General features: G+C 40.5%; 1 protein-coding gene across 1 annotated transcript in view; it reads left to right on the top strand.

Annotated features, from left to right (window-relative positions):
- The first annotated feature begins 6170 nt into the window (after window positions 1–6170).
- The window catches only part of Dad (Daughters against dpp), a 107474-nt gene continuing 101875 nt past the window's right edge, over window positions 6171–11769 (top strand). The window contains exon 1 of the mRNA XM_072009600.1: window positions 6171–9701. Within this exon, the coding sequence (XP_071865701.1) occupies window positions 8795–9701 (907 nt within the window). The 5' untranslated portion in view covers window positions 6171–8794. The remainder of the gene's footprint in view (window positions 9702–11769) is intronic.

Here is an 11769-nt window from a genome sequence, read left to right as displayed (position 1 = left end):
GGTTCGATAGCAAGGAAATGGGCAGAAGTTTTGATGATCGGTCATTTTGACACGCGTTTCAAAGCATGGTACCGGTTCATCGGGGGTACAACGAGAGTCAGCCTCCACCGGAGACCAAGAATAGCTTGGAAACGTCTCTGCGGTTCGCGGAAGATGAATTACAGTGGAATCGTGAGTAGCCGCTTCGAAGAACGACGGCGATCGTTCTCGTCGTTGTGGTAGGAATTTCGAGCGTTGACAGCGGCGCCGTCGGGGGTTGGATCGCGGCGTCCAAAGAAAAGTATCGCGTCCTTACTTTGTACGGCATGCCTCGAACAAATCCAATGAGAAATATTTGCACGCGTGTGCCATCTTGCTTGCGTGCGCTTGTCACGATGCTCTTAATCGTGTTAATTCTTCTTTTTCCATCCTCTTTTTTGTTATTTCTCGGTCGTACGAATTGTGATCGGCCAGTGTGAGCCCGAAGCGTATTCATAATGATCGGTTTCTTGGACAATGAATATTAAACGACGATTAGCAACCTTGTTTCGTTATGGTTATTACATATGCAGCTGTGCACACGCTGTTCGATTAGATTTCCAGTTTCCTTATTAGTTTATTGCTTGATGAAAGTTATAATCCTTTCGCATATAGATGTAGAAAATTATGGATAATAAACATTCTGTTTGATGCTGTTGAGAAACTAGCTTTTACGAAACGAAAAATTGTTGTTGAGCCAGGTTGTTGGAAATGATTGGATATCTGTATATTATATACTTGTAATCTATGGCATCTATTTAGGATTTTTAATATTTGATTCCTATTTTAACGCTTTGATATGTACGTGGTTAATATGAAATAAGTTTTCATTTAGATATTTATATTAAGTACGAATTAAATACCATGAAATACTGGGATTAAGAACTTTACTAGATTAGATTCTTAACAGCTTATAAATTCTTAATCTAATCAAACATTCATAGGTAATTTCCTTTTATTTATTCGAATTTCAATTCAACACTGGCACACCAGTGTCGATACATAATATCAAATATTTTATAATAAATAATATCCAGTATATTTAACGGACATTTATCTAGATTGCAGGTAGAAAATTATATTATTTACTAAGTAGCACGAAGAGTACTATATTTCTATGCATTTTTGCGCTTTCAAATTTCCCATAAAGATCCGCCAAGTCTAATAATATCCAGCAGAACTTCAAACGCGTACAATATCAAGTGATGTCATCCGACATATTCTGTTTCCTCGCGAGTGACATTCCTTTCTACATTGTCTTCCAGGGCGCCAGTGTTTATGTTAGACCGTCGTCCGACTCGTCCTCACGAATGTTTCGCATGCATTACCACAGACCGTTCGGGCGACTGCCGGTGCCATCGGACACGATATGTCAAGAACGGCGCCGTGTTCCGTGCTACCGGTACAGAGAACGTGAATAATTTTCGTGTTTGGAAATAGAACGAAGCAAAAGTGCGACGCATATCCGCTCGCGCGACCTGTTCCGCTCCTACGCTAGTGCGGCCCGTTACGAAATGGTCATCGGCTACGGCTTATAATTTTATACCTTGACTCTGGGGGGACAAACGTACAATTTGACCTGAACTCGTCGAACCGAGACCTGACTCAGGATCCTCGGCGCCATATTTTGTTTGTTTAGGAATTTTAGGACTTTGAGTTTTGGACCTTTGGATCTAGGATAGGACAATTTAGGATTTTGTTTGCTATGCAGTCAGCTATTTTTGATGAGTATACTACTTGTCACGAAGAAATAATATTTGTACTATGATGAACCCTGTTAGTAATAAAACTAAAATAAATAAATAAAAATATAAAACAACCATTTCTTCACAGCTTAATTCTATATTATAATAGCCATGAATAATCTGTGTTTTACGAGTGTATTCTTCGTCACTTACCTTTTGTTGTTTTAGGTACACAGCGATATGGTAATATGCACAACGTTTTAGGTACACACTTTCCAAAGAGGTCGCAACAGCTAACTGATTAATAATATTGTGAAACGCGTCGGTATCGTCGCATACTAAGTTTGAATACGACTTAACCTACGAATCGATCGTGATCGATTTTTGCTTTTTGATTGGTTTAGAATGTGCATAGTTATATGTAGATGTAACGTATATTATATAACTGAACCTTTCTCAACAATAGGATTAATATTATTAGCGAAGTTTTAAGTTTTAGATTTAGCGTTACAAGTAGTACAACTATAGGATCAATAAAAGAAACGAAATTCTTCGAGAGAGTTTCGCAAGTTATAAGTGATAAGTATTCGCTATAACAGTAAAACAAACAACGTTCACAAGTAAATTTTATAAGCTACGAGTCTCGAAATTGCTTGATACGGATCGTAGCTGTTTTTTTATAAATATAAGAGTTGGTTGTACATTTACATACAACCCACTGGGTGAATGGTTAATAAAGCAGATGTAACGAGAGAGCAGTTTTCAATGAATAAGTACTTGTTAATGGAGTATAAAGGAATTCTTGAGATAAGATATGGTAATATGCACATCGTTTTATTTTTTTGAAACGTTCGGATTATTTTAATCTCCTTCGTTCATAGATTTTTCTCTTAAAAAAAAAAAAAGATCTCATAAGGAAAAAGATTACGGTTCATTGCAACTTTTTATTCCAGTGAGATAATTGAGAATTAATAACCGCTAAAAATAGATTGCTTAATAACTGCCAATGAATTATACAACGATAAAATAGACACATACGCAACACTTAAATATAGATTCATAGTCATACGTCACTTTCTGCAGCTAATTGATTTCTACAAACGATTTAAATAATACCATTATTGCTTTACGGAAGTTAAATAATGATTGTTCGATGATACTTGAATAAAATTAATCGTATCGATAGTAAGTATTAAAATTTGAACAGAGTTATTACTTCGTCGCTATTCGATGAAACCATCTTTGCCAACCACCTATATAAATTATCGTAGAAGAAAGAATTTCTCGAAAATGATCTTGTACAAAGGAAAACAGGATCTGAAAGAGAACAAAAATAGGACGTTATTACAAAGCCACGCGAAAACAGAATTTCTCACTGTCGTCGGGCAATCAGTTCTCTGATCGTACGAACAAAATGCCTGTTGTCTTCCACTGCGTAGTCCCAAGGGATACAAGCTAGAAATACGTTTTGTGTGACGTGGAAGTTGAGCGAAGGGCACCTTGATCAACACTTTAATTGGACCAAGACACCGAGGCACCGAGAACGTGGACGGCCCTGGAGAATTTACCAGGCTTTACCGAATGGACGAACGATGAAGCGAGACAAAATCAGAACAAGGGGGGGGGGAGAAGGAGGAAAAGAAGGGGGGAAATGGTGAGCGGTTGTGGAGAAAGAAAGAGGTGGAGAAAGAGAGAAAGAGCGAGGGACAGTTTGCGGAGGCCAGGCGCCTGATTACTAGCCAGCTCAGGACGCCAGACATACATAACTAAATAACTTCCTAAATTCTATATCATTTCGGAGCGGGTTCCAACGGTGAAATAACGCGTCTAGACGTCGCTGAAGAAAACGAACAACGTCGGCGGAAAAAAAAAAGAAAAAGAGCGAACTTTAATGCATCAAGACGCTGATTTATCCTCCGAAGTCATTTTCAATATGGGCTTCGTGAAATAAATTAATGGCGCCACCGTTAGCTTGCACGGGAGGACAGGGTCGATTCAGATTTTCTTATCTGCCCAGGATACGGTGACAAATGGACGGATAATTCGAACGAGAGAGATCTTCTTCTCGTAGTTTTTATTCCTTGTTGAAACAGTTTATCGGTCATTTATGACAGATCTAATCGAATAATGGATAGATACAGATTCATTGAAACGAACGAAGATATGGTTACTGAAGAATAGGATATGTTTATTGTTAGAAAATATGATCGATCAAATGAAACAGTTTTTCTGTTAATTTATAATTAATCTAACTGAATGAGAATAGATACTGTTATTGAAATTAGTAAAGTATAATCGATGGAGATCGATGATGGAATAGAGTTATTTATTTAATTTAGTAATTATTTTGTTTATTATGAGAAACTAAGTTTATAAGGTGAATTTGTATTCTTCTATCTTCTTGAATTTTTTACAATATCGTGCGATTTAGAATTTTAGTTCATAGTATCACATATAATCTAAAACACAATCGATCAACAATTCTTATTCTGTTAACAACATCAGAATCTTTTGATAGAAGAGATTTTTTGTACGAAGGAAAAAAGAAATATCTATACCCTCTTGCACGATAATATCAGCCTTGACAAGTTACAAGGCGTAAATTATACGTCATTACCATATAAACAGCTTTTGCAACTTTATAAATTACAGATAAAACCACCAATATTATTACTACCATTTAAAATTATTTATTTTGCGATGAATGCAATTTTATAATATGCCAAGTGTTTTAAGAAACACGTTCTATATATATTACAGAATTGGAAATTATAAATTAACACCATTAGCCAATGATTAAGTTTTATTGATTACGTTAATCGACAATATAAATCGATATCGCTAATTTCGTCAAATTTTTCGAATAATATTTCAATTCTTAATGCATGATATTCTTAATTCCTTTTATCGCAATTTAACAGTTTTCTTAACCCACTTTCGTTTCGATCGCAGAATACAAACGGCGCCATAAAAGAATAATGAAATTCAAAATTCTGTTACAGGCCCGCCAATGAACCCGCAAGCGCTCGTTCCTGCGTACTGAATCTAAAATCGCGTGAGTATGTACCAAGGAAGCGTATCGGTATTATTCAGAACGGAAAGCGTCATCTAGAAAGCGACGGGGCAAATTCTTTCCTGTCCGACCAACGGACCGGTCTTCTTTAACATTCTTCCGTCATTCGACGACGTTGACACGTTGAAACGGGCGTCGTCTGCTTTACGAGAAATACATATCATGACTGAAATTCATCGTGGAATGTTGACCCTCGGGGTGGAGTACTTGTCGGTGACTGGCGCTGGCGCTACGCAGAGGCGCTGGCGTCAGTCTGCTCGGCCGCCCGAGTAACCGCGACCGACCGGCTGACGCCCCCCGTCTTCAGACGAGTCCACCTTGCGCTTTGCTTTTGCCCCCCTCCTTGCCTGGGCTAACTTCCCCCCGTTCTTATTCGCTTCTTTCCCTCACCCTCTGTCATCGCCACCTTCCCGTCCCACATCTTATCCTGCTCCACAACGTGTTCCAGTTGCACGGATCGCGGGCCACACAAGATTTACGGTCCATCGATCCTCATTTGCAAATTTCCCAAAAATTCGTTCCTTTCTGAATGAACGAGTAAAATAATGGCCACATTACGTATGCATTTATGGGAAATTTAAATGTATAATATGTACTTATTATGTGTAGATATACAAGATATCTAAAGTAAAGTATTTGTTGTAATTAGACTGCGGATTTTTATGCATTTATAAAACGATTTTCTACCAAGGTTCTATTTTTTTTATTTTATGCTTTAAATATTTTATATATATGCATATTTTACGTTGTAAAATATTTGCAAAATGTCCATAGTTCTGTATAATTATTTAGAAGACGAAATTAAATTGAATACAAGTCTTTACCTAAGTTACACATATAAAAATTTGAATTTGCATAAATAGTCTAATAATCCATGATGTAATGATCATTATCGTAATTTGTTATTCTATGAAAACGTGAAGTTGTTGGTTAGTTTATAATAGGAGATGGTAGTCGTATAAAATTTTTTCGATACAATGATGCTTCCAGAATTGTTTATTTCGTACATTAATTCGTTTCTTTACCGAAATTGTTTTTAATGAATATGTATATTAGATATTTGCTCAAGCCTTTTACTTTTAATGTGGATGTTTCTATATCTTCTAGATTAGTTGGGAGGAAGTATCTTGGAAGAATTTTTTATTTCATTTCACGGATACCTTTTCAAATGGATCTTATACAATTTGGATATTCTATTCCTGCTCTACGACTAACATATCCATAGTAGAAATGTAAAAAGAGAGAAAATGGAGGTAGTAAAATTTTGAAAAGAGCGATCATAGTGCGTCTGTAGTATATGAGCGCGTGTGAGTGGCGCCTCTGACGGCGAACGCGAAAGATAATGGTGCGGCGGCGACGGCCATGTTTAACAATCTCCCTTGTGTGTTTAGTATGCTGCAGTCGGTGTATCGGCGCGCCGAGACGAGACGGACGGGACGAGACGAGCGACGGCAGCGACGAAGAGGTGGAGGAAGAGGCGGTGGAAGTCGGTGTGTGCGCTCATGACGGAGACCTCGTGCGTACCACTCAGTCGCGTCGTCGAGCGGAGCCGAGTCGAGTCGTGTTACGGCCGCAATCGTGGTTGTTCTTCGCAACAGTTTGCCCCGTGACGACGTCAGTATCTGTGCGCGAAGACAAAAACGTCCGCCAGTAGAAGAATTTGAAACAGTTTGAAGTCGAAGTGTAACGTCGCGGTGAGACTCTGAATTTGATTTTTTCCCTTTGCTGCATCAATTAACTCTTTTTTTACTGTACCGAAAGTTTTAAACGTGCAACCGAAGCGCTACTCTCGTTCGACCTCTCTCGCCCTCCGCGAGTTATATATCCGATCTACGTGCGCTAGTCCTCCCTACTCTCTTTTTCTTCATGTGTATTTTGCTCTCTCCTCTGTCTGTCTGTCTTGCTCACGCGTTATCCCTCCCCGTTGGTGTCTCACTCGTTCTCGCTGGCTCTCCGGGCAGCGATTTCAAGAATGTGACAGTGCGCGTCCTCGCGGTCGCCTCGCGCGAATAAGCCCGCAGGCCGGCGACGGCGATGGGTGACGAGCGACAAGTGTTACGGTGAACAGTGTGAGTAACAGTGAAGAAGTAGACGACAGAGAAAGACGGACGATGCAAGCGGAAAATGTCACTCGGTGATACGCGTATACGGATGACGGGGAGTGATCGACGCGACAATCTCGGATTTGAGGTTAAAGTGTCGTCGTCGTCGTCGTTGTTGTTATGTGGTGCCGGTGCGCCGGCATTGGCGACGGCACGGGCAAAGGAATATCAAGAAAGAAAACGACACTATCGTATTCTACAGGGCTTAGCCGCCCGAGATTCGAGGGACATTGATCAACCGTCCTGGTCTAACGTTACCAGACTCGTCTCGTAAGAGAAACGTAAACGACCAGAGAAAAAAGTCAGAGAGAGAGAGAGAGAGAGAGAAAGAGGGGGAGAGAGAGAGAGAGAGAGAGAGATTCGCAGCGATAGAAAACAATTTTTCGTAAGGCGAATCGCGCCGATGTACGTATTATATACGTGCGCGTGTGTGTGTTTGTGGTTGTGTGCCGGGTCGCGAGGTTAAGACACCACATCGCTGTCGATATACAACATCGTGGAAAGTCAAGAACCGGTGTCGTGTGTGCGCGCGCGACCGATTCGTGCTCTGCTACAGCCAACGGATAAGAAGTGTATCATGATACTAATAGTGCGCGTCTGTAACCCCGCTGGCGACCGTTGCACCGTGTACGTCTCTTAGGACAACGAAAGCTGACAACGTCCGCGAACTGTCGAGACAGCACAGGAAACCCTCGTGCCTTTTTTCGCTTCTATATCGTACGCCACGTTTTTTCGTCGTTGAACAAATTATCGAGTATTTTTTGTCTATCGAGGGCGATAATACGATTTGAGCACCAAAATACGACACGCAGGTTTTTTCTAATGCCCACGCTAAAGTGTCATTTACTAGCGTACAACGTAAATAACGTGGTAACGTTCGAGTAACGAAACAATCACAACGGGGCGTGTATAACAAAATCGTTCGAAGGAGAGTATCGCGAGAATGAAGTGGCGCTTCAGCTGATCGAGATCGTCGCAACGAATTGGCGTGTGCTCGCGTACATGTAAACGGATCGCACGCGCGCACGCTGTTCGCGTCACCAATCAGCCGGCCAGTTTGTGTATACATACCGTGGCACATAGGTAAATGAGAGTTCAAGGTCGGTAAACGGTATTCGACCTAACCTCGTTTACTGGTTCGAAAAAGTTATCGACACGAAGAGGAAGAGGCTGAAGCTACTGTCCTTCGTTATTCTACTTCGACCTACCTTGTTGCTTGCCACGCGCTATTCTCGATTGATAATATTAATTTTTTCTTTCCGAGAAAACCAAGGAAAGAACAAACAATACAGAGCATTGACGAGAACAGTAAAGAAAAGTGACGCACGTTAGGCCGTTCGATTTACCGCGAAGAGAACGTTGCTGTTCGTGTCACAGGGGACTGTCACACTATTTCGGGACTGTGATCCAAAGTGCATCAAATCCGCAGAGAGCGTAAATAAATATACGCGCGTGTGCTGGCCCCGTCGGAAGTTTCTCGCTGGGGACCGTCCTCGTTCATCTGTAATCGTATGTGCGTCGACAGAAGAAGGCGGCGGTGTTTGTTTTTTTCTCGACAGAGTGTATAACCGCCGGTGTATATACTTCTCGTGTTCCGTTTTTTCGTCGTAGTCGTCACGTTGGCGAAAGAGGAGCGGCAACGCGGGGAAGCTCGGCAAACGCGAAAGGGAAAGAAACGAGGCGGCGCGGGTAGAGGAAACAGTGGAGGAAGAGGAGCGAGAGGAGGGGGCGTCGGAGGAGGTGGAGGAGGTGGCGGTAGTGGTGGTGGAGGAGGAGGGGAAGAGGAAAGTGGCGTGTCCAGTGCGCGGTGGTGTGACGGTGTCGCGTCGGGCACCGATTCCAAATATTTCTCATTTTCCGCGCGGCTACGTTGAAAAGTACTGGCCCCCAAATGCGCGTACCGCAAATCCTGTTTCATGTTCATGTTCTGGAGCAAACGGACGGCGCTCACTAGACGTCTCCTAAAGGCCAAGGTCCGTGGAGAGCATGAAACCGAGTGTGAAGCTCAAGAGGATTCGTCACGTATTCATCGCGCAAACAACACGAGCGGCACCGACAACGACACGACGAGCAACGTGACGGCAACGACGGGCCAAACAACCAGAGGAGCGCGTGGAGCGTCGTCAAGAGGTGCAGTCGACGGCGGCGGGGGAGGAGGAGGGGGTGGTGGCGCTGGCGGTGGAGGGGGAGGTGGCGTAGGAGGAGGTAGCCGTATCTCGTCGAGTAAACTACATCCAGGTTGCTGCGGTGGTGATTTGAGCCAAGACGATGACGAGAATCCCGTTCGTTTGTTGAGGTGCAAGGAGCTCCTCAAATCGCTCAAGGAAAACCAACTAGAGATGTTACTCAACGCCGTGGAAAGCTGTGGCGCCGACCTCGGCTCGTGCGTCCTCGTGCCTCGTCAGCACACCGAGGACGGAAACGATTCCGAGCAACAGCAACAACAGCAACAATGTTATCGTCATCATCGTTACCACCATCATCACCACTATTATCATCATCCTACGCACCATCATCATTATCATCATCGACATCATCGTACTAGACATCATCGTTCCTCGTCGTTGGAGAACGACGACGATCAAAACTCTGGATCGGAGGATTCGTGCGCGTCACCGATAAGGCCGGATCGATGCAGAGTACCTGCACGCGGCTCGCTCGACAACGCGTCGATCGATCCTCACCTGCTCTGCTGCCAGATCTGGCGGTGGCCGGATCTCGCCCACACGTCGGAGCTCAAGAGACTTCCTGTCTGTCATTCCGCTAAAGACCCTGTATACATATGCTGCAACCCTTACCACTGGAGTCGGCTCTGCAAACCCGGTAAGCAATCTCTTCTTTTCCCTCTTTTTATCCTCGCGTTGCGCTTCTTTTTATCTCTCTGATTGCAACCGATGAACTATTTTAAACGACGATGATAATTCGTTTCTAGATGTACGAACATATAGGTATGTATTTAAATGCAGTGAATTTGTTGAATGACGTTCGCTTTGTATAGATTATCAGCGATTTTATAATACGCTGCATTTACATATACGTAGCGAGGAATCGAATATTGTTATTGAGCTTTACTTTTTGTCTTTTGTTCTTACATACCAGAACATGATTAAATATTGTAGCAACACATTCTGATATATTTGTGGGAAGATTTGGAATATTATTATTGTTTTATGTAAAATATTATAATTGTACCAGAAGAAAATAATTCTTTGAATACGATTTGAAAATATTTAATTACGGTTCTATCCAAGATTATCGGAGGATAAGTTGGAATACGTAAAACAGATAAATCGTTTCTCCGGAATAAAAAAGTAGCTTTACTTGTTGCTTGTACATATACATAAAGGTTAAAAGATTATGAGATTATCTATATTTTATTAGTATACGTACTTGTAATCAAATCTTCCTGTATCCAATAAGTTTCTGATACTTTTTAAAATGTAGGACTTTTTTATATTTTCTACTTATCTATACATATTTAAAATAAGATTATAATTCGATTTTGGGATGGAGATACGTAGTAAGCTATATAGATATATTTATCCCAAAATTTTATTGTTCAAAAAATTTTTTAAAATTCTATTTTTATATTCCAAAAATGTTAATCTTAATCGTCAAACAATTATATCGAAATGAAGATATAATCGGTGTAATTATAACACAAAACTAGCGATGTTATGTATGCAACATACTATGCTCATTTGGTTATGGTAATAAATTTTTGCAAGCGCTGGCAAATAAAAATAGAGATGACCTTATAATTCCGATAAGTTTGGGGTAATTGTTATGCTTTGCAAGCCGATAATTTAATTATAGAGATGTAATAATGCACTGACTAATAGATTTCGTTTGTTTTGGTTCATGCACGCAGATCGCAAACTATCGTCGTACTCGCGTCATTACTCTTACAATAATTAATTTCGTTTAAAATCGAATTCAACGTTTCGTACACTTTCAATTGTACTGTATCGTTTTCTGAACAATGTATCAGTTAATGATATAAATACCGAACTTGGCGCAAGAGGAGAAAATGAAATTGATTCATAAGATGTACGTACGTGTAACTAAATGTTCCATTCTTCATAGCATCGCATAGTTTTGGTATTTTATTAGAGACATTAAATTAGCGTAAATTGAAACGTCGAGCTCCACTTTCTCATTTAGCTATTTCACTTGGCTATCAATTGGTGACATTGATTGCGCGATATATTCAACGGTTGAGCGCACGATGGAATTCGCGTTTATTAGAGAAATCGCAATTTGACAATGCAGAAACGGAATTGAGATACGTTCGAATTAAATGGCAATTAGAGTAAACTCATTTACGAATTATCCGGCAAATTTTTGTAAATTTGTACGTGCGACTGTCATTAAGAATTAGAAAGGACGAATTAATATCATTAGTCCGATATTTGATTTTAATTTTGCTTTTACGAACATTGGATTATTTAACGTTTTTTCAAACACATCTGTAATTTTATATTAAAAGTAACGGATTAATGTTATTAATTTGATATTCGATGTTCAAAAGATATTTAGATAAATTATTAAAGTTGAACACAGTTTTGATACCGTATCAAATCGTAATAGAAGCCTGGAATTCAGAAAATTGTTGTGTTTTATCCTTCAATTATTATTCAATTTATTTGAACGACCTGTCTTTTCTTTTCAATATTAAAATCAAACTAATTTCAACGAATCGACATCGGACATTTACACTCTATTGAAAGCATAGAACAACGCTATTTGTCACCATTGACAAATACACGGACGCACGTTTAAACATCGGTACCCATAACGTAACGCAAGTCTGACTTTAAACGTCGTTAAGATGTCTCGAGAAAATCAGCTGTCACCAACATAAATTTCAGGAATAACAGATTTATGAAGT

This window comes from Bombus fervidus, chromosome 8 (genome assembly GCF_041682495.2).
Source record: "Bombus fervidus isolate BK054 chromosome 8, iyBomFerv1, whole genome shotgun sequence".
Taxonomy (NCBI): Eukaryota; Metazoa; Arthropoda; class Insecta; order Hymenoptera; family Apidae; genus Bombus; species Bombus fervidus.
The sequence above is the reverse complement of the archived record's forward strand: the minus strand, read 5'-3'. Positions and strand labels throughout refer to the sequence as shown.